Here is a 23,017-nt window from a genome sequence, read left to right on the forward strand (position 1 = left end):
CATCCTTCTCGCGAGCCCTGGCCTTTTTTAGACGAGCATCGCGCAGCTTAGGATTTCGTGTCTCCCTGCAGATGCGCCGCCTTTGATGCTGCTGTAGATTACGCTTAGTCTTGAGAGTGTGGCCACATTTCTTGCATGTGAACATTTTTGATAAATGAAAAGAGCGACTGTGGTTCACTTGAGAATCCATCGTACATTCTAGAATTGTGCATAATGCTCTGAGACCAAACGGTGACCCATCAAAGTTTTTGTTACTGGTCTCGCTTTGGGTCACGTGACCCGAAACAAGACCAGACCTCTCGGTGATCCGCTAAAAATCCTTCCAGCCTTACACCTCGCGTCGTGCAAATGCGCTTCATAGCCTTGAATGTGGAAACCGCCATGGGGAAAGGATGGCTGCGCCAGGGCCTAACACTCGTCAAGATCATTAAGCTGCTGAAGTTTGATGCTGGAGCGAACAAGTTTCTGACCAACTCGAACGTGAAAACACTGCAAAGCTATGTGGATATGTTCAACTCGAATAATCCGGAGAAGTACACGACGATGATGGGGGTATTCACTCAGTTCTGTGGTGCAAAAACTATGTGGAACACGATTGAGGCGGCGAAGAAGGTGCCCGAAACGAAAGCACTTGCAACGAAATGGCAACCTGTGTTGAATCGCCAGATGCTGTTGGAGAAGGGCCTCACCCCTGGCGACGTTTTTAAGCATTTGAACCTTGATGCAAATCATGGTTCAAATGCTTGAAAACGTCGCCAGGGGTGAGGCCCTTCTGTGGACAAGCTTTTGACCAGCCCTTACGTGACTACGCTGCATGAGTACAGTCTGCCCTCCCACAGATGATTATCACGGGAGAACAGGCCAGCTCAATCAGTTATCATATTTGGCAAATTATCATATTCAGAAGGGAGCATGATTGGCTCTCAGTGAGAGCCTCTCACTCAAGAATCCCTCCCTGTTCGCCACACCCACACCCATTCTTCGCACCCCAGCTCGCGATCATGCCATCCAAGACAACCACGCTCCGCACAGGAAACCTTACTCAAAAGAAGAAGCGGCAGCTGATCGAAAAGCACGTGCGCGAGCCAAAGCTCACGCAAAACGAGCTGAGAGAGTGGTGTCGCGTTCACTTCCAATTGTCCAAGGCCCCCGCACAGGCAACAATCTCCAGTATTCTCAAACGTTCCACCGAGATCCTTGATGCCGTGGTGAGCGACGACCGCAAAACGAATCATGTCGTCAGTTACCCTGGCCTCGACGAGGCCCTAAAGCTCTGGGTACTCGCGCAGCAGGGCAACCGGGTCCCCATTTCCGACGATCTCATCCAAACCAAAGCCCGGAGCCTCTTCGTCGATATGCAGCGGGGAGGGCTAATCGAGAGCTCGGCGGAGCCCCCCAAGTTCTCGAACGGCTGGCTGGCCACGTTCAAGAGCCGTCATGATTTCCAGGGTCTTAGTCGCGTCTAGAAAGCAGCAAACAATCACGCACCACTTTAAACCTGTCTAATATAGATGATATTTGGTCCCAGAACTTATCACTTATCAATACTGAGAGGGAATATCGAGTGCTTTGCTTTAGTATCGGAAACTCCTATTGCAACAATCGGGGGACGACAAAAATGAAAAATCTGATCACTTATCATATCATATCGATTGAGGGGGGTTCAGATTTGGGAGGGCAGACTGTATAGGGACCTTTTCCATTTGAAGCATCCTGACCGTTGATGGGGATCTTCACTAAATTCTATGGTGTCAAAGCGATGTCGAGCATGCTAGAGTCGGCGATGAAGGTTCCGAGCACGGAAGCAATTGCGATATAATGGCAGGCAGAGTTGAACAGGCAACTGCCCCGGGCTACTAAGATTCAGTTATTTCGGTAATATAGTTCTAGGTCTTGGTCCGTAACAGCTCGAGGCGACAGTCTTACCAGCCAGGGTTTCTGTTACTTTTTTGTGATTACGAAGTACTTTCAATAGTCTTTTGTGGACTCACGCGGTGGAAACGCACAAGAGGCGAAAGCCGATAACCCAGCATCGAAGAGCACTTCAGAGTACGAAACAAGGATAATAACTGCCCCGTTCACGGTAATATGGTTTGGCTGCGTTTGCTGGATAGCACGATGCACCCTTTCGCATCTTGTCATTTCGGTAAGTGGTTCAAGTCTTCAACCTACGCACCTGTGGTGTAAAGTGTGCTGCTGGTAATGCTACATATTGCCCTGGCAAGGACGAGCTGTCTGATGCTAGTGAGGTTTAACTTGTTGGGTCGCCGGCTTCTCGTCAGAAGCGATTAACTGCTGAATTGCAAACCGCGACTCATCATGATGCCGTTGCTTTCTGACTTCATGCGCGTGTAGACATGTGGCCTCATTCCGTCTTCCAACTCATCTCGACACTGCCGTGTCAAAACTCTCATCCACCGTTCGGCGGTAGATGTAGTGTAGGCCAATTTCACTGATGTAGCAGCGGGATACCAACTAGCGTGCTCAAGGTGAAGATGTAGGGCCCCTCAGTGTAGCTACCGCCACTCTTCACAGCACTACCGAGCCGGCGTAGCTGCATCAGCGTCTAATACACCGCATTTCGCAGTCGCTACAGCCTGTCCACGGATGACTGGAAGTTCTCTGTATGCTATAGCACTCAGAGTGTATGGTAGAGCAAACCTGTTTGCGAAGCACACTAGATAGAAGCGTATACATGTAATATAGTCGTTCCTCCAGAGGCAGAGGTGACGTTCGGTGGTCAGAGGACAAAGTCTGGAAACCAGCATGCATCGGAAACGTAACAGTTATCTTGACTACTGTGGTAGTACGCGAGCTCGTCTTTGTATATCAATTTGACTCGTTTTACAATGCTTTTCCATGAACACGGGTTTCGATTAACGAAGTAGCGACCTCGAGCAACGAATTCGTTGATGATTTAAAGATTAGGACTGGTGGAAACGGACAAACACGTATGGAAACAGCACTTACAGTATTTTCGGGTATGTACTGTTGTGTTGTCTTCCTTCAAACAACAGATTTAGCTGCCAAAGCGCCATTCTGTACGCCGACCATACCTGGTCCAGCTACGTCAGTCCTAAACATTAATTAGTCTGACCCCGACAACATGTTCGCAGGTCGAATGGTACAAACCGGGCCTAGACTGCGCTGTAACAGCACTTAAGAATCACTCCTCGTTTCTCCAACATAGTGAAGGTGCGGATTTATCCAGCTAGAGCCACAGCTTTTCCTGCTGTTTCTTCATCATTGTATTTGACACAGTGGCGGCCTTCTTGATGATTCATTGCCTTCCAGCCCGCAAATTCCTGCTTGAAATGACACTGTTGCGCCCAATCCTGACTGCCGTCGCCAAGGCGGCCGTAGGATGGCAAGGAGCTGCACTGAACACTGCCGTCGCATAAATGTCAAACTGGAACACGATCGTGCTTCAGTTTGTAGAGAGGAAATACCGAAGGAATAACCTGAGAAGCGAGTCGGTCGGGGTAAATCATACAGGTTTGCAAACGAGATGGGCGGGGAAGGGGGGAGTCTTCCTTGTACTTGTACACAATACTGATCAGCGTATACTCAAGCGTGGGGAGACACTTTCTATCCGTTGATGGATCACTGTCCGTCGCTCTCTGTCCAGTCAATCCTAAAATGCGTCTTCATGCCGATCTTGTCCTGGTGTAGTAATATTTTGGCATGAAAGCCTCACGCAACTCTACAGTTGGTTGTGATAAACAGTTGCTGCAGGGTAAGACTGTGACGTCTCTCCCAAGCTACAACTGGATATCTCACCAGGGCTGGTAGGAACACAGTGCCTAGCGTAGATAGCCCTTACTTTAGATTTTACTGTGCCTTGAGGAATACAATCGGCATAAGTGTTCTGGGAGTGCCAGCTCCCCTAATGGTGTCTTGTGACCTACTTCACCTGGACGTCGCACCAGTCATACATATACTCGTGACGATACGTCTCCCTTTCGAAGTACAACCCAGGGAGAAACCACCCTTGCCGCGTGATTTGGATAGGAAAGACAGCACCAGGCATCCAAAAAGTACCCCGTAGAAATTCATATTTTGAAGCAATATTTTATTTATGCACCCCTCCTTACCGCATACGTAATTAGGTGGCTTAGATCTACTATTCCATAATGAATTTCTACTCCAATCATTGGCACTTGTCGGTTTAAGGTGCTAGGGGCACTTCAAACGTGGTGGGTAGGCTTTTCAGCGTTGCACGCACCATTTTGCGCCATGGACTCTTACGCCTCTCTTCTCTTCTGCTCGAGATATTTTTCCCTCGAGATCAACCGGTAGTGTGCTTCGCGGACATGTTTGCAAATCTTACCACATACGAACTAATTGTAAGTGTTGTTTGCACACGCTGCATGATGTCATAGCCTCCAAATCGGCCACGAAATTGTTCAATCAAAACTGTGCTCGTTGAAAACATGGTGCATAGCCCCAAAAGCATCGAAGTAAAATTGATATACTGTACATGTCCACTCACGAGATCAATTACCACCCAAACATGAAGTTGTGTAACTCCACTAAAATGTTCGTATCCTTCGCTAGCCTTAGGATAAATCGCCTAATTCCTCCAATATATATATATTTTGCAATACCATTGTATTTGTCAACGCTAGTGTTTGCTGTACAACCAGTGTTTAAGCGAGACACTAATATTGGGGTGTGGCAACAGTGGTGCAGTAATAAATTACTGTGTCAACACTGTATTTTCCGTTATGTATGCTCCTTTTCCTTGGCATGTAAATAAATATGTCGTTATTTACCCAAGCAAATAAAGTAGATGTATTTTCGGCTAGCTGTCTCGGCACAGTTGCGTACGATGTGATGTCAGTCAGTGCCCACCAGGATCTCACAGCACCTTGAGGTGTTCGGGGCGTCTATTGCTAAAGTCCAGGCACCAGATACAGTTCGATCCCCATTGGGGATGGTGTTGGAGTGACGCTATTCATTTCTTTTCACTGACTACGGAATTACCTGGAAAAAGTTTAAACGTAAATGACAGCTTCATTCCTTCCTCCTGGTATGCCAATGCATTTCGGGTTTCTCCATTTTATTCGTATGCAGCATAAAAACCGTTTTCATACATTGTATGCCCATCACGAAGTCTTGGCTCACCAAACGATGAGGGTTAACTTCTCCGGCGGGCTTAAGCATTTCGTTCTCTTTGGTGCAGCCTACGCTTCGTTAACATACTCAACTGTTGTCTTCTCCTTCTGGTGCGTTGATCAGCCGTGTTCTCCTGATAACTGCCCCCCAAACCAGCAACACTGCTCTTCACCCAGGGATGAAAAGAATTGTCGTCATGCATCACCGAAGCATAGCATTGATATATTACGCACCGGGTCTGCTCGAACAGTGTGTCTATCTATCCGCAGGATGCAGCATCACTAAGCTCATTGAACTTTCTTAGTAAGGAAGGCTGTATACGCGTCCACAATTGCGTTGTCGCGCTTAACATCCACATGACCACTAACTGGTTCCTTGAGCAATTTTTTGATAGTTGTGGCGCTCGTTTTAGCTCTGGCCCACTCAGCAAACTGTACAGACTGGAGGCGCGACGCAAACGGGCCGATACTTACGGAGACCTTCGCTGATTCGATGTACCTCGCGAGAGTTTCCGGATCGTAGTGCTTCGCCATGATCTTGAACATATCATCAAAAGCAGCCGACTGATCCCCTTTGTGGAGCTTGGTGACGAATTCGGTCCAGATCTTCCTCTGGGGACTTCCAAGCAAAAAGCCCTTCCTGTTTTGAAGCTGGAGCTTAATAAACACGTCGTTCGAGCTCATCTTATCGACCTGCCAGCTTTGAAGGAGCCCCTGTTCTAACTTCGTCGACAGGCTTTCCTTGATTGGTACCGTCTTCCCAGCTTCAATCATCTTCACCAACACATCATCGCCGTAGTGAGTCGCCAATGTCGAAGCCATGAATGCTCCTTGTTGTTGTTTGTGCAGTACTCCCACAAAGTTTTCCCAAATGGGGAACCGACTGCTTGAGAATATATTCTTTCCCGTGTCGCCCAGCTTCAGGATCTTGAAGACGTCGTCCGCATTCTTCCCCGCATCGATCCACACCTTGAACTGCGCGGTCTGCAGGCCTGTAGCGAGCTTCCCCATGATTGGTGAGATCGTTGCGTAGCTGATCCGTTTCGCCAGGTCGACCTCGTCGTAGTGCTTTGACAACGTCTTGAACATGGCCACCATCGCAGCTTCGGTGTCGTCATTGTTGACCTTGGTCACATATTTGGCCCAAACTTGTATCTTCACATTGGCAAACAGTTGTTTCTCCGTTGTATCGAGTTTAACCAGCTTGAACACAGCGTCCGCTGACTGCTTGTTGTTCGCCCAATTTTGAAGTAGCCCAGCCTCAAGGTCATTGGCAAGGTTCTTTTTGTCCTTCGTCTTCGCCGCAATAATGATATTTACCAGGTCGTCATCACCTATTTGCTTTGCCAACGTCGAGGCCATACTCGTCCTAGCCACCTCCTCGTTGTTTTTATTGAGATTTCTCACGTGTCGAAACCACTTCGTGAATGGCTGGCTCTCCAGCAGGTTATCGCCATTGACAACATTAAACTTGGTAAAAGCGTCGTCCGCAGATGTCCGCAGCGCTAGCAATGCCTTCTCATGAGCCTTTTCGGTGCTGGTCTTCACTGCACTCGTGATTTTCTCGATGAAAGGAGACGCCCCAACCCTCTCCTCGTCGGCGTCCTCCTCCTCCTCCTCAATCACCTTGCCCGACCGCAGACTCCTTTTAGCGCCGTAGCCAAGAGAGGGAGAGCGAAGCATGGCCTGAAAGTCGAGCGTGGTGATTCTCGAGGCCGTTGTCGCCGAGGTACATGTGCCAGTGGCACATACCAGAATCACGACTGGCAGCACGAAACCCTGTAAGCGCATAGTTGGTGGTGGCAAACACTGTTTGGAGCTCGGACGTTCCTTTGTTGGTTGCGAGATTGAGAAGTGGGGCGCCAAGTGGACTATCGGTCGGGCAAAGCAATCTGTACAGCAGGCTTCTAAGCGACATAGATAGTACTTTGGCCGGTGTACACGGTACATGAGTAACCCGAGTCGACTCTCTGTCAAGCCAGCCAATCCCAAAGTGCATCTTTCGTCTGAACGTCGCATGCCATATAGGGCTTACACTGTAACACCTGTAAGTTAGTGTACCTCAGAGTCTGATCAGACATCAGTTTTAAGGTGGTTTTCACAGTTGTGTGGTGAAAACCACATGAAAATGACAATGGGCAAGCCGTCTTTCTCTCAAGAACCTCCGAACCTGTTGTTGGCTGCTTGGTGGAGACGGAGAGGTGAACACATACATGTACCTTAGTGCAATTCTAAGTCTAAATTAGCTGAGGAGAGCGGTTGCGACTGCCAGTGCGGGGCAAAGCCCGTGGTGATTGGGAGTGGCTTCCGTCCCCACCAAACAGGACATCTGGTGCACTGGCTTCCCGTGCCCTCAGCATAATCGAACAGGCTCTTAACAGGCGATCCAGTTAAGAGGGGGACTTGTTGGGGGGAAACTAAAAAAAAATTAAAGGCGGAAATTGTCCTATTTCAATGAAATTTTAGTCGGAACATAACTAGAATTTCTAATGACGAAGGAATCAAGCCCGGCTTTCGTAGCTGCATTGGTTGTGCCATGGCAAGGCATGCAAGCAGCATGCCGATACTAGCGCTGTTTGAAGCATTTCTAGGGATTTGGAGGGATGAGACATTTGATAGTGGTACAGACGGCTTGGCCACGTGCACGTCTCGATGCGTTGGAGGGGGGGATTTCTCAGTGGCGCAGAATTCCAAATGGAGGGGGGACGAGAAGACTCTGGTGGCGGAATCTATCCGCTCATTACCTGAGCCACAGAGACCGAGTGCAAGGACCGAAGGCGCTGCTTACTGCGCGCTCTCCCTGCCGAACTGCGCGATGGACAAATTGTTCTCCTCCCACGAGCCCACCGCCGTCTTGCCGTCCTTGTGGAGACGAAGCTACACATTGTGGAGAGATGGGGACACATTGTGGAGAGATGGGGCAAAGCAGACCACTCTACCTCCTCGTTTTCCGAATTTAGACATGCATCGCATTCACACCAAGGGCAATCAGGCGGAGGCGCTGTTTTCGAGCGCTCATGCTAAGATGTGAGCTGCGTTCTAGTGAATAAAGACAGCATATTTATAGGTTTGAAATATCGATCTATCTGATGATGCTATTTTCACGACCTGAAAATAAAGACCACAATTACTTGGCTCGACGATTTTCCCCATTTTGGGCCCTTTTTTCCCTCTTCTTAGCTGGATCGCCTGTTAAATCAACCGGCCTTAGGCCGGTTCTCAACCGAAGCGTTTTTCTCGACGTGTGCGTTACATGCGTGCCCTACCCCGTATGCTCGGTTGAGAATGAAACTGACCAAATTTGATTGGCCCAGTGTTTGATCAATATTATCCAATCATTGTACTGTTACTCTGTGTGATCTTCGTGTGGTTCACGACTCAACAATATCTGAAGGGCTGACCAAGACTCCCCCGTCCGGCAATGGGGAGCGAAGCTGGTCCAACCCACCAAGCTCCTGTAGTATCTCTTGAAAGCTGAATCTCTAAGTAGCGTAGAAGCATAATAGGCCGGTTCCTAACGGGATCATGCTCGGATCATGATCCTCTTTATAAAGTGCTGATTGGCTGATTAGAATACATCTGGTGGTTTCAGTTACTGAACTTCAGTATGACCCGGTGATCGGAGCCCAAGAGCATGATCCACTTTCGGATCACGGATCACAAGTTGTGATTCACAACAGCCAACAGACTAGCATAATGAAGGTGTCTCGGAGTTTCGCGTGTGTTGCCGCGGTTGTGATAGCGAACGAATACAGGCGCCGAAAACATGCGAAAGGAGAGAGCTGTAATCGTCGACCAAAAGTCTTGATTTTTCGACTAAGCCATGAACTATGTATGACACCCTTGAGTTTTGAACCTACTATGAAATGCAAACCAACCCATGTGGTTGCTTATTCTGTGCGCGGCTATAAATAGCAGTTGAACGCCATGGAGGATGTGAAAGTCGACTTCTAAATTAAAATAAACCATCACCACTACACGGTGCATACGCCAGCAAAACCAATTCCAGAATTCGCCTTGAGCGGTAGCGATGCCTTTTAGTTACAATTGGGTGGAGCTCGACAGAGTCGCATCAAATACCTCAGCGCTACAGAAGCTTGACGGTATGAGATCGTTGATTACTCATCATAGTACGTCGCGGCCATGCAGAGTTTGTACGATCAATATAGGATGCGCTACAGGGTGTACAAGTGCTCGTCTACAACATGCAACATTGAAGGATATCCAGCGTGTACCTACTGGCTGATCGTGCTAGGCTGTGAGCCGACTGGAGGTCACATATTCTACAGTGATGGAGAGCACCGGTCGAGTGTCGCGTCCCCCCGTCGCCCTGCCATCACTCGTCAGATGAAGAACAAGATCATTCGATTGATTGATCAGAACTACACACCAGCCAACATTCAACATTCCCTGATTGATACTTATTATCTCACTAGCTCCACAGTACCCTCTCTCAACAAATTCAAACTTCGTTTACTACCACAAGAGAACAAACATGAACAATTCAGACCTTGTCGACGATATGGTCCTGCTAGAGTGGCACCACAGATATCACAGTGATTTAGATGATGACACTGCTTTCGTGTTTCGTTACGCGGTGGACGAGCGCGGGACACCAAAAGTCGGAGAAGGAACCGACAATGACCCTTGTATGGTCACCGTGTCGACCAAGTCCATGATTCGGAATGCTGACAGATCGTCAAACTCATTCGTGTGGCATATGGACGAAACTTTCAAGACGAATACAGTTGACTATCCTGTCTTTGTGTGTGGTGTCTCCGATATAGCCCGGCATTTCTATCCTGTCGCTCTGTTCATTATTTCACAACGAACTACTGTTCAGTGCGAGCAAGCCCTAGGAGCAACTACTGCAATGTTTGCGGTTGTTGTTGGCCGACCTATTAGTGTTAACTACTTTATGGCCGATGCTGAAGACGCACAATTCAACGGCTACTGTCTTACCCTTCAGCGACCAGACACTACATATCTTATGTGCTTTGGTCATGTTATGGAAAAAGTCCGGTCTCGAATCGCTGGTTTGACTAATCAAGCTAAACACCGCGTGTTCGGCACATTTACGAGATGCACTACAGCCGCAATTACGACGAGTTTGTTGCTTTCAAGATCAAGGCCCTGTTTGCGTAGTCGCAGATACCAGAACTAGCTGATTTTACGGATTACTTTGTGGCACATTGGCTTCGCACTCGCTATTGGGCGTGGTAGTGCTTCCATTCACCGAGTGGGTTCGCTAAGACAAACAATCCCTGCGAACAGTTTAATAGGGTGATCAAGTCTCAATGCACGCTCCATGTCCGTTCAAAGTTATGCAAATTGTTGCAGAACCTCTGGGTTTGTGTCATCACAAATCTGTCGCTCGGGTCGCATTTGCTGCGACGCCTATCGTTCACAAACCGCTGATGGCACGCCACAAGAAATTAGTATCGAAAGGCAGACTATTCGTATCGCATCCCCGCCTTGACGTTCGTTTTCTAACGGGGTATATACCAGGAGGGAGCAATATAATGCTCGTACGTGATATTTGCTCGATTGAAGGTGCCCGTGACGATGCCAAACGCGGAGAACGGAACAAAAACCGCATGGAGAGATGGGGACAGCCGAACGACGTTGGGTCTGTAAATTGTTTAGCTCACACTTGTAGATGCCGAGCATTTTTCAAGTATTCTTGCTGGGTTCATCTCGTACCAGCTCTGAGAGCTCGAGGACAACTCCTACTGGGAGAAAAACCAAACAAAAGCGTTTCCACAGCCGTCGTTTGGGCGGACGAGGACGAGGTCGGGAGAATCGAGGTGAAAGGCCGCGCAGGGCCACACCCGCGTTATGTGTGGAGTAGTTGGGTATGCAGGCAACAACACAGGATCTGTAGGTTAATTCTCATATATTCGAAGTTTGCTTATCATCGCGTAATTCAAATCGTTTTTAAACAGCTTTGATTCCACAAATGATCAGCTTCGATCAAGATAGAACTCTATCATACCTGCTTTTCTAGAAACTGGAACGTGGGGATGCCTTGCGTCTTGATAAATTCTTGGCAGGTGGTGAAAGAATTGGTTGATCTGGGTCCATCGAAACGCCCGCAGCAACATGACTCTTGTACGCCTTTTCTGTAGCAGCACAATACTCGGCATGTGATCTCTTGATGCGGCTTGCTGAGAAATCTGGCGAGGGCTCTTCGCTGGGATCAACGTACTCAGGCGGGAACGCAGCTATTCCTTGCATTGTACTCCGTATATCAGCTACCCGTGCAGCGACAGCTGCGTACGCTTCATCACTGCTTTCACCTCGGCAAGAACTCGATCGGCACTGTAGTATAGCACTTTCCACTGTTTTGCACACCGCATCGATGACGCCAGAGAGACTGCCACGGTCGTAAGCAGTTTGTAGATGCAATAGTGATTCTATCGTGTACACGATGAAGTACCGTGTACGGGCCTTGACCAGCTCGCGAAGATTTTGCTCGAGTTCTTTTTCACATGAGCATTTCTTCATATTAGCCAATAATGGACTTCTTGATTCTTGTATCTCGTTAGCCGAATCTGGTGCCCCCATAGCAAACCTCGACTTCGGGTTGTTTGTACGGGTGCGTCGTCCATCCAATATACCTGTGTCTTGGTGCGGAAATGTCGGGTCAGGGAAGCGTGCCATGAATTCCGCACGCTGTTCGGGAGAAAGCGAACTCCAACCGTTCCATAGTTGCTTCCCGCCTGGACGAAGCAGCCACACCGCATCTGACTTGAGTTGTTTGTCCCCGCACAACGTAGAGAGCGTTTGAGAGTGTATGATACGGCGTACACCGATCCGTGCAGTTCTGCGTACTTCCACACAGCGGCGTGGACGCGCATCTGAGGCCCGCAGTAGATTTTGATAGTGAGGCCTAGAGATTTTCTCTACGAAGTATGTTGTGTAGCTTCGTTTGCTTCGGATCTTAGCATTGCTTTGGAGCTTTGGATCTTATGAGGTAAATAGTGGTGCACACCGGAGGTCCGCCAATACAGTATGATATTGAATTGGATCCACCAGCTGCCACTAATAAAAACTGCAATTTTTAGCTAAACAATAATAAAAATTGCCGCAATTTATATTGTATTGGTACAGAAATGGTACAACTTATATCACTTTACAGAGGGATATATCAGTTGAGATCGCAATTTTCAAGAGAGTAGGCTCAATCTAATGGTGCTAGCTGGGAGTTGAACGGCGCCATCAACAGGTTCAGGGAACCCCAGGCGCAAAACTGTCCTGATCCCGTCACTATTAAGATTAAACTCGGTTGATCGGCGATAGAGGTGCTGGTAGTGGTGTCAAATGAGCAGCTCAAACGGGGAATGTATGGGCTGATCGCACGCACACGTGGAAATAAATATCGTTCCGGAGGCGCATAGCTGTGTAGATGCGCCATAGAAGGATCTCACCAAAATGGCGCCATTCGTCATGGACATAGCGGTCGTACGGGAAGATCAGCAGCTTTCCCCCAGGGAGCATCGAAAATCTGGAGCCCATGGTTCTGTCACAACATCTGGACGGGGTCACACTCGAAGAAGCAATACGTAGCAGCCTCTATAGCCCGGCAGCCAGGGCGCACACAGTGTTGCGCCAGCGGTGATACTGCACTCAAGTGACCCTGGCCTATAGACTGGAGGTTTATTGGCTAGACTTTCGGTATTTGCCAGTCTGGGCACTATTTACAAATTTATTGCCAACAATTGGGTCAATTTTATATTGTATGGAGATCAGTGTAGGCCAGTAATAAAAATTATATTGAAAAAACTGATTATTTATTGTATTGCACTATTTTTTCCGACCTCTGGTGCACACGGTATGTGCGTTTATACTTAGTAAATTAGCTACACAATATACAAATTTTATACTGCTGTCCTAAACACCAGTGCATAAGTAGTCATAAAAAAAAACGGTACTAATGACTTCAGTACGAGTACATAACGTCGAGAAAAGCTATACACAGGCAAAATTATATACATATACAGAAGGCGAGCGCACCGTGATGGTTGGGTGCAGAGATGTGCAAGCGGAATACTCGTTGCACATGCGGGTGGAGAGCTAAAGCCGTGCTTGGTAGTGTCGAAGAATTTGCGAAAGTGATGAAGTGACGCCGCTGGTAATTGGTAGTAGAACTGGCGACTCGACGGTGCACCGCAATTGTGGTAGTTAAGACGAGCGGGCGCTGTGCCGGAATATGGCGAGCATACGCTGCGCCTGGCAAAACGGTAGTAGTAGTAGTAGTAGTAGTAGTAGTAGTAGTAGTAGTAGTAGTAGTAGTAGTAGTAGTAGTAGTAGTAATTGCGAGCAGACCCTGCGCCGGATATGGTGAGCGGACGCTGCACCGGAATGACAGTGATGAGGGGCTCTGCTCCTAACTCGAGGCAATAATGGTGCCCGGTCGTTATACGCAGTGACTCTCCTTTCGCTGATCGAGATATGTAGTGGCAGTGCTCTACAAAACAACATACCTAACGCAAAGACCAAAGCTATCCATCAAAGAATGAAACTGCCAATCTTTCACTCGATTATCACCAATATAGCTATCATAAAGTTTCAATCGAGTCGCCATCAATAAAGTTATATTAAAAAGATTCGCGTTAAAAAGCTATGTGATATCATTCCAGCATTATCCAGTATGCTGTCTATAAAACAGTTCCGGAAACTTTGCAGAAGATTGTGGCCTTACGGAGTAACTATGGAGGGAGGTGCGATGGATTCCTTGCGCGTATCAATCATGCGCAGAGGTATTGAAAACCGAGAAGTTGCGTGAAGCATCCGTAGTTTCTTGAGAGGGCCACAGTGCCATATACGCCGGGCCGATGTGGTGAGGGAATTCCCTGAGCTCCAGCAACAAGATAGCCGAACTGAGCATAACCTGTCCGTTCCTCGTGCCAATTTACAGCGGCCGCCTCCACCACTCCAGCAACAAGATAGCCGAGCTGAGCATAACCTGTCCGTCCTCCTGCCAATTTGCAGCGGCCGCCTCCACCCCCAATTACGGATAGTGCATCTCCTAACAATGCTCAGCGGCGACCTCCGCTCCAAACTATTGCTATGGTACCTACCGACAATTCGTACCAGTCCCATCAACCTATTTCTACGGCTCGGCGAAATCCGCCCATGAATGCTCCACCTGAAGTAGTTCCTGAGCCAGTCATACCTGAAGTTATCCCGCTCGACGATTCAGACTACGAGGAGGAGGAGCATGAGCAAGATGGCATCCAACGTGATCCGGTGGGATCCGATCCGCCGGAAGCTCGCCTCCGAAGTTCAAGGTAGGACACAGACACACAGAGAACGTAGCATTAGTGAGAATCTAATTCAGTTTGGGATTGGCACAGTGTTGTGCAATCTGAGCAGACAGATCAAAGTCGACTTTAGTTACTGTGCTGCGCAGGCGCAGACTCCGCGTGACACGAAGACACGCGTGACAAGATGGCCGACTCGGACGAGCGGCTGGCCGAACGTACGGCGGCGATGCGGCTGGACAGCGCACCGTCCCCCTCGCGTCCGGCAGACCTGGAGATCCTGATCCCCAACCCCTTCGAGCGCAGAGACGACGAAGGTAATGGTGCGAGTGACGCCGAGATGCCTACGGCGAGTCCGAGGCAAGGACCAAGGGATGGAAGGATCGGGGCGGCGCCGGCGCTGCCGCAGCCCCCGATGTACTCGGGGCGCACCATGCAAGATCGGCGCGACTTCATGTACAAGTACGAGGGCTACTAGGTGAAGGTGAACGCGCTGCAGACGGAGTGGACAGCAGCGCTGGCCATGCCCGTCAGCGCGTGTATCGAGACAGATACGCGGCGCATGATCGCTCGCTGGGAGTTCAGCGGAGCCTCGCCCGAGACGATCACGGAGGAGCAGTGGAAGGACTACTTTCGCCAGGCTCTGGTGCCTACCTTCGTGGACTACGCGTCGATCGACACGGCCATGAAGTCCCTCAAGATGCAGACCAAGTGGCCGGAGCCTGAGAGTCGCATGATGCACTTGCAGGCCGACATGGAGACCATTCTCAACCGCTTCAACGTCACGGACCTGGCGTTCAAGCACGAACAGCGCCGCCTGGTCGGCTACCTGACGAAGGCTCTCGAACCTGTGAGCTTCCGGGAAGTCGTGGCGACCAAGCTGACGCTGCAGGAGTTCAAGCCGTTGAAGAACGACGCCATCGGCTTCTGCAAGTACGTCGTGGAGCTCATGCGGGGCTTCATGACCTGGGAGCAGGCAGCCGAAGCTGCTGCCCGCTCCAGCACTAGCAGCTCTGGCGGGTGGGGCGGCGGTCGTACCAGCGCTGCCCACTCTGGCGGGCGAAGCGGCGGAGGTCGTGGCGGTGGCGATACAAGCGCCGGGCAGTCCGGTGGTAGTGGTCAAGCCGGTGGCGACGCCAATAACCGGACCGGTGGACGCAGCAACGGCGGACGTGGAGGTGGTCGGAGTGGACGTGGAGGCGCGGGTGGTCGTGGTGGCAGAGCTGGAGGCTCGCCTGTCGGACAAGGAGGGCCGGACGGCGCCGCACGACCTCGCGGCGCCTGCCTCAAGTGTGGCTCGACGCAGCATCAAGTCCGGGGCTGCCCAGATACCCAACCCGGCGAGGCCGAACGCCTGCTGGCGGAACTGCGCGCGCGGCGTGCGGCTCCTACAACTACCTTGCGTCGAGTCGAGACCGTGGCCGAGCCTGGCCATGAAGCTGCGGCAGCGACAGAGCCATCAGGCGCAGTTGAAGCGCGAGTGGATGGACTGGAAGTCCACGCTCTTCTCCTCGATACGGGGGCCGACGAGTCGTTGGTCGCCCAGGGCGTCGTGGACGCCATCAAGGCCCGCGGAACACCGGTCTTCTTGGCGGACATTCTGCCTCGCACACTGTCGCCGATCGGAGGCAAGGACTTTGTCGTCCACCAGGCAGTAACGTTCCGCGAGGTGGAGTTGACCACGTCGGCCGGGCCCTTGATGCTAAGGAACTTGGCCTGCCTGGTGGAAGACGGCAACACGTCGCTGGACTTCACGCTGGGGCGGCCCATCATGACCGTGCTCGGCTACTCGGCCGACGAGCTGCTCGTGCGTGCCCGAGGCACTAAGTCGGAGTGGGAGCTTGGTGACAAACCGCAAGTGGGGGACGCCACCGAGACAACGGCGCTCCAGCGCATGTGCCTGATGCAGACGCGCGCGAGAGACATCGCGTTGGACACAATGGCCCTCGAGGGACTCGTGGACAACACGGCGCCTACCGACCAGGACTGGGGTGGCAGCGACACGGTGCACGGCGGCAAAGACTCGCCGGAGACCATCTTCAAGACGAAGAACCTCACGCCCGCTTATTGGCAGTTGCCTCTGTCCTCAAGTGGTGCTCAAGTGTTGGCCTTCAAGACGCTTGGCGGCTACGCGCGTTTGAGTCGCGTGCCAGCAGGAGCCCACGCGGCGGCCACCGAGAACTCTGATGCTGTAGAGCGACACGAGACCCGCACGGCGTTGCCATCGCTGCGGTTGCATGACTCCTCAGCCGTGCACGACATGTTGGATTCGAAGCTCGCGGCGGCGCGAGCGAAGGGTCTGTCCATGAAGGGGGTCAAGCGACTGCGGGAAATCCTGCTGCGACGCCAGGACAGCTTTCGTCTGGAGTTTGGGCGCGACCCGCCGGTGAAAGTGGCGCCGCTGCAAGTGCGCGTGAAGGTCAACGCGCAGCCCACGAAGGCGCAGCCAAGGCGCTACTCACCGGACGACAGGGCGTTTCTTGACCGCCACACGGCCAAGCTGCTGGAGTTCGGGCTGGTGTTTCTGAACCATCGCTCGCGTTGGGCGTCGGCGCCGCGGATTGTCCGCAAGAAGGAGCAGGACTCGGATCCGACGGCCGACCCACGAATGACGATTGACACCAGAGGCGTCAATGAGCGCACGGATGCTATGCCGTGGCCCATGCCCGTGCTGGAGGTCGTCCTCGGCGCCTTGGAAGGATCCAAGGTGTTCTTTGCCCTGGACAGGTTCCGGGGGTATTGGCAGTTGCCTCTGCACGAGGACTCGCAGGAGCTCTTCACATTCATCACCCACCGCGGCATGTACACGCCGACGCGCGTGCCGATGGGCGCCACCGACGCTGTGGCGTACTGCCAGGGAGTGGTCGAGGAGATCTTCGGCGACCTGTTGGGCAACGGCATCCTAGCTTGGCTAGATGACATCCTAGGCTACGCCGAGTCCGAGGACGAGCTGCTGCAGCTGCTGGACCAGGTGCTGGCCAGGTGTGAAGCCTACGGGCTGAAGCTGCATGCTAAGAAGTGTGACTTCTTCGAGGTTGAAGTCAAGTGGTGCGGTAAGATGGTGTCCGCTGCTGGCGTACGCCACTGCCCCGACCGCGTGCAAGGACTCGTTGAGATGCAGCCGCCGCAGACGGCTGGCGATCTGCAGCAGTTCCTGTGCGCCGTGAACTGGATGCGACAGAGCATTCCAGAGTACAACCGACTCACAGCCGGCCTGTATGCCGTACTGGAGGAGGCGATGAAGGCGGCAGGATCGCGGAAGAAGGTCAAGCTCGCCAAGTTCCCGTTGGACAAAAGCGGCTGGGGCGACCCGCAGCTCGCGGACCTTCCCGCTGTGAAAGCTGCGCTGCTGAAGATGGTACCGCTGGCACACCCGAGCCCGACAGCTGAGGTGTGCCTGTATACCGACGCCAGCCAGGACTCGTGGGGAGCCGTGGCTACGCAGTTGGAGCCTGGTGAGGTCCAGCTGCCACTGGAGCAGCAGCACCATCGCCCCCTGGCATTCCTAAGTGGGCGCTTTGTGGGAGCGTCGAGCCGCTGGCCGACGATCGAGAAGGAGGCGTACGCCATTGTGGAGGCGACGCGCATGCTGGAGTACCTGCTTCTCCGTCCTGGTGGTTTCCGTCTGTATACGGACCACCGCAACCTCGTCTACATCTTCGCACCGTACGGGCCTGACACTGCGATGGCTCGCTATCAGGCAGACAAGTTGCAGCGATGGGCGCTATCACTGCTGAGCTTCACCTACGTTATTGAACACGTGCCGGGCGAGGCCAACGTGTGGGGCGACCTCCTGAGTCGCTGGGGCGCCACGAAGATGCCTACGGCAGCGCCAACCGGTGCTAGGATGTCAAGACTGGCGGCCGTTGAGCGCGTCAGCCCACTCGAGGCTGTCGACTTCGTGTGGCCCAGTGAGGACGAGATCAGGGCGGCCCAGCTTGCGAGAAGGGCCAAGGACTCGATGGAGCCAAGCCAGCCGCCGCTGTGCTGGTCGGATGACCGGCAGCTTTTCTTGCTGGCGGACGAGCGCGTGTGGATCCCCGAGGATGCTGTGGAGCTGCAGTTACGACTATGTGTAGTCGCGCATGCTGGTGCCGCCGGCCATCGTGGAGCCAAGACCACCGCGAGGGCACTAGAGGACCTGTTCTCGTGGCGCTCGCTGCGCAAGGATGTGGCGGTGTTCGTCAGCGCGTGCATGCACTGCATGGCCACGGCGACTGGGAAGATCCCCCGGCCGCTGGGCGAGACGTTGCGAGCGACCAAGCCCAACGAGCAGCTGCACTTCGACTTCTTGTCGATGGCGGAAGGCGCCGGGGGTCTCAAGTACGTCCTTGTCCTCAAGGACAATATGAGCGGCTATGTAGAGCTGGTGGCCTGCATCCAAGCTACAAGTGATGAGGTCTACCAGTCGCTGCTGGACTGGCTTAAGCGGTTCGGTGTCGTCCGACAGTGGGTCTCCGATCAAGGAGCCCACTTCCGCAACCAAGTCATCGCGGAGCTGCAGCGCGCCCTTGGGGCGCACCACCACTTTACCACGGCCTACACACAGTGGGCCAATGGCACTGTGGAAGTGGTGAACCGAGAGGTATTGAAGGCGGTCAAAGCGTTGCTGAGTGAGCGTCGCTTACGCGTCGAGGACTGGCCACGGGTGCTACCAGTAGTCCAGGGGGCACTGAACCAAATGCCGGCCGATAGGCTGAACGGCAAGTCGCCGCTGACAGCTTTTACAGCGCTGCCAGGAGGAGCACAGCTGGCCAGCATTCTGCACCCCCGAGAAGCGGTGACCACGACGGTCGACTGGGTCGATACCCAGGTGAGGGAGCACCTGGAGACAGTGCGTACAGCACTGGACGGCATGCATGCTGAGATGACTGCTGCGAGTGAGAAACGCAAGCGCGCTGCTCGAGAGCGTGTAGCTCGACGTCAAGGTGTCACGCTGCCTCGGTTCACCGAGGGCGACTTTGTCCTGGCCGCGACGGCCACGGGCAAAAGCGGGAACAAACTGGCGCTGGTCTGGCGGGGACCCAAGAGGATCGTGCGAGCCCTCAACGACTACACGTTTGAGGTTCAAGACCTTATCGAGCCGTACGCCATCACCATTCGCCATGCCGCGCGGCTGCAGCTTTACCGTGAGGCTGCGCGCGGCCAGGTCGAAGACCTTACGGAGCAGGCCATTCATGGAGAAGGTGGTCACCTGGTGGAGGCCCTCAGAGCGTGTCGGCTCAGCCCCGACACGCAGCAATGGGAACTGCAAGTGAAGTGGTTTGGGCTGGATGAGGTCGAGACCTCCTGGGAGCCTGCTGAGGTCATCAAAGAGGACGTGCCGGTCCTCTTCGCCCGTTTCGTCGATGAGAAACCCGACGACCCCGACAGACTCCATATGACGGCGGCCCTGGACGCGCTGGCTGGCCGCCTGCCGACGGCCGCTACCGCGTTGCCGGTGCCGAAGAAGCGCCGCCGGAAGAAGGCAACACCCGCGGTGTAGCCGCTCGTCTACAGTGCTCACGCACCAAGCTGGAGGGGGAAGTGATCCGGTGGGATCCGATCCCCCGGAAGCTCGCCTCCGAAGTTCAAGGTAGGACACAGACACACAGAGAACGTAGCATTAGTGAGAATCTAATTCAGTTTGGGATTGGCACAGTGTTGTGCAATCTGAGCAGACAGATCACAACGATACCCGTATGTACGGGTCGTCCGTTGGATTTATAACGAAGACCGAGAGATGGACGCCGAACTACAGTGGGAAAATTCTATAGAGTCTGTTAGTCATCTCAATTACGAAGATCGCGTGTAGGCGCAGCGCATACTCCGTGATCGTCGTGTACAAGATAGAGTTGAAGCTGGATCGGTACGATTAATCCGTTGTCATGTTTGGCTGGTTATTTCTTCTAACACTTATGTTTCACTGTAGGCGTGATGTATTTAGCATTAATGCGATCAGCGTATCACCTGCGATACTATATTGTTTTTCTGGTGTCGAGCAGCCCGTAATAAGAGACCGTAAGCTAGCGTTTGATATTATTGATTTTGGGATACAGTGTGGACTTATCTACTTGTGCTTAAGTCTAATAGAGCAGCAATTTTCCCAAGTGGTAAGGTTCGCCTTTAGGTGTTCAGCAGAAAAATATAAGGTAACGTGCGTAGGTCGCCACCACTAACATCGAAGCCTCGAGTTCGATCCGTGTCGAGTCCGCAATAGTGCAGAGCCTTGGGGGCTACAGTGTACACGGATCTGTACTATGTGTACCTGCTGGCAAGCAACGTCTGTGCTGCGGTTCACCCTTCGCACACGGCTGTTCTGAGTGATAGTCGAAAGTTCAATTCATGGTCGAATTTTCAAGATGTTAACCCCCAACTAACAGAGTCTCCATTCTGTCTCTCTCTTGTCCGTCGTATTCCGCCCTTGGGGCATCAGCCTGCCGTAGAGCATCATCCTACCGCCCTGCATTAGTGCATTAGTAGCCTGCCCTATGGCATCTCACCATCTTCCGGACCGCCTTATCTTTGCCCGATATTACAAACGCATAGCCATGCGTTATTTTATTCGTCCTGTGATTGGCCGATTTTGCCTCAGCGCTCACATTTCCTTTTTTGAATTTCGCGCGCGGCGGAGCGAGGAAGTGCTCGGACGTCGGGGGCCGCTGCGAGCCCCACAGGACGCGAGCGCCGCACAGGGACTGAGGTACGCTTAGCTACATAGTTTCCAAACTGTAATATACGTGTCGGTTTCGGGAGTTCCGCCTGTTGGGATAACTGGTACCTTCAGGACAGTCGAGGTATTATAGTGTGGGATTAAGGGCGGCCTGGTGCCTACTCCGGTGGGGCCACGGGGGAGTTGCAGTGGGTTCCACGACACGGCCATGTAGTCGAGACTCCCCCGTTGGTGCACAGATGCCAGGCAGGCTGTCCCGAATCTGCAACATTGCTCACTTACCTGCACCCGGGGTTTAATTACCTTGGGGAATGGCATTTGGTTACTGCAGCTCTCCACTATACTGACCGTTACTTTCTCTAAAGTGGGTAGCAATACCCATTTTAAGATGATAAGAAAGACTGCAGCTGGCACCCGCCGCCGACGTAGGATTGCACGTGCCCTTGCCGCAGCGACCGCTCTTGGGAGCCGCGACCCTGAGGTGCCCACGTCCGCCTGCCAGCGGCGTGGGAATTCTCAAACCAATCCGGGGTAAATGGGCAGATCTCGGCGAAGCCGGGTGACCTGCCTCATATCCGGGCCAGTGGTCATGTATGAGACCCGCGCTTTATGGACGCACCTATTTGCGCTTCTGTGTCCGCGGGGCGGCGCGTGTACAGGACCCTGGAAATGGCGACGGTGTTCTTAGACTTTATGTCTAACGCGTCATGTGACTCTGTTACGTGTGCGTAGACCATAATGGCTCGAACGAAAAGGAAAAGGACGCGCGAGGACATCGAGCAGGCCATGCGGGATAACGAGCGTATCAACGCAACTCCCACTAACCCGGAGGAGCCTGCCGTTAAAAAGCGCCGCCAGGGACGTCGGAGGGCTAAGCGCCACAACTTAAACAAGGAATTTCGAGCGCTTAACGTGACAGCCGCAGCCGCAGCGATCACGACAGTCGAGAGTCACGTTGCGGCCGGAAACGCGTCTGCTGTGCCTCCGCCAGTCCGCAGAGAACAGCCTCCGGTCCCGGCAGCGGTGCCTGTTCTTCCTACAGTTGCAGCGGAGGATGTCACCACAATGGAGCCACCGCCTCCCCTTACCTCGGCGCAGACGGCGCGTAGGCGGCGCGCAGCAATGTCGGCTTCTCAAAAGGGGCGCACTCGAGCTCGCGACCGATAGAGCGCTCGAATTAGAAGGGCTAACATGCCGGGATCCCAGCGCGGGCGTCAACGACGCAGAGATGCAGAACGCCAACAGGCACATCGAGCGTCAGTCCCCGAAGCTAAACGGAGTACAGCACGCGAACAAAATCGTTTACTACAGGCCGATAGAAGAGCTAATTAAACCAAGCAACAACTGGAGATCGCGCAGGAGACCAACCGTATTCAACATGCACAACGCCGTCAGCAAGAAGCTCCTGATGAACGTGAGGAACGGCAGGAACGTGAACGTGTTCGTCAGGAAGAACGTCGAGCTGCGCTAAGTCAGGAAGTGGTCGAAGAGGAGCGAGTCGCCCGTCGGGAGCATCAAGCCACGGTTCGCGATGCTCTGGACGAAGATGAGAGAGAGGAACGGCGGCAACGAGAGCGTATACGACGCAGCACTCTTCGCAGAGGTCATGCACTCGCGAGCCAGGAAGATTTCAGAGTCTCTATGCTCAGCACATCGTCGATGGGCGCCACAGACTGCCTCCGACTACGGTCTGCCCTCATTGCAACGCGTGGAAATGGCCTGCGGAGTCCAAGAAAGGCTGCTGTTTAGAGGGAGCGGTGCAGCTACCCCCACTACCTGCTGCGCCACCGCGACTGCACGAGTTGTACACAGACCCCGAGTTTCGGCGCCGCATCCGCAGCGTCGCTCGGGACACTTCCTGGACCAAATTGGCTAGCGCATCGTTCTACCAGCTACGCATTCGGGGAGTCTGCGGGCCATGTACAAGTCTTACCAAGATTCCATGGCTATCGTGCGGGAGTACGGTAAACCGGACGTCTTCG

At 52.8% G+C, this 23,017-nt stretch overlaps 5 protein-coding genes across 5 annotated transcripts; 4 read left to right on the top strand and 1 right to left on the bottom strand.

The window, feature by feature from the left end:
• Positions 1 to 348: 348 nt before the first annotated feature.
• Positions 349 to 747, top strand: IUM83_13049 (putative secreted RxLR effector peptide protein; the record flags this gene model as incomplete). The annotated part of the gene is made up of 1 exon (XM_067937706.1): positions 349 to 747. One exon carries the CDS (start codon positions 349 to 351, stop codon positions 745 to 747), a length of 399 nt encoding a protein of 132 aa, XP_067795808.1.
• Positions 748 to 1,001: 254 nt separating this feature from the next.
• Positions 1,002 to 1,466, top strand: IUM83_13050 (ars-binding protein; the record flags this gene model as incomplete). Its single annotated transcript, XM_067937707.1, has 1 exon — positions 1,002 to 1,466. One exon carries the CDS (start codon positions 1,002 to 1,004, stop codon positions 1,464 to 1,466), a length of 465 nt encoding a protein of 154 aa, XP_067795841.1.
• Positions 1,467 to 5,405: 3,939 nt separating this feature from the next.
• IUM83_13051 (RxLR effector protein) lies at positions 5,406 to 6,800 on the bottom strand (the record flags this gene model as incomplete). The annotated part of the gene is made up of 1 exon (XM_067937708.1): positions 5,406 to 6,800. The coding sequence occupies one exon, from the start codon at positions 6,798 to 6,800 to the stop codon at positions 5,406 to 5,408; it is 1,395 nt and encodes a 464-aa protein (XP_067795840.1).
• Positions 6,801 to 14,570: 7,770 nt separating this feature from the next.
• IUM83_13052 (Pol protein) lies at positions 14,571 to 14,861 on the top strand (the record flags this gene model as incomplete). The annotated part of the gene is made up of 1 exon (XM_067937709.1): positions 14,571 to 14,861. One exon carries the CDS (start codon positions 14,571 to 14,573, stop codon positions 14,859 to 14,861), a length of 291 nt encoding a protein of 96 aa, XP_067795703.1.
• A 15-nt stretch (positions 14,862 to 14,876) lies between these two features.
• On the top strand, positions 14,877 to 19,868 carry IUM83_13053 (uncharacterized protein; the record flags this gene model as incomplete). Its single annotated transcript, XM_067937710.1, has 1 exon — positions 14,877 to 19,868. One exon carries the CDS (start codon positions 14,877 to 14,879, stop codon positions 19,866 to 19,868), a length of 4,992 nt encoding a protein of 1,663 aa, XP_067795825.1.
• Between the last annotated feature and the right edge of the window lie 3,149 nt (positions 19,869 to 23,017).

This window comes from Phytophthora cinnamomi (assembly GCF_018691715.1).
Source record: "Phytophthora cinnamomi strain GKB4 chromosome Unknown Contig19, whole genome shotgun sequence".
In the NCBI taxonomy this organism is placed as follows: domain Eukaryota; phylum Oomycota; class Peronosporomycetes; order Peronosporales; family Peronosporaceae; genus Phytophthora; species Phytophthora cinnamomi.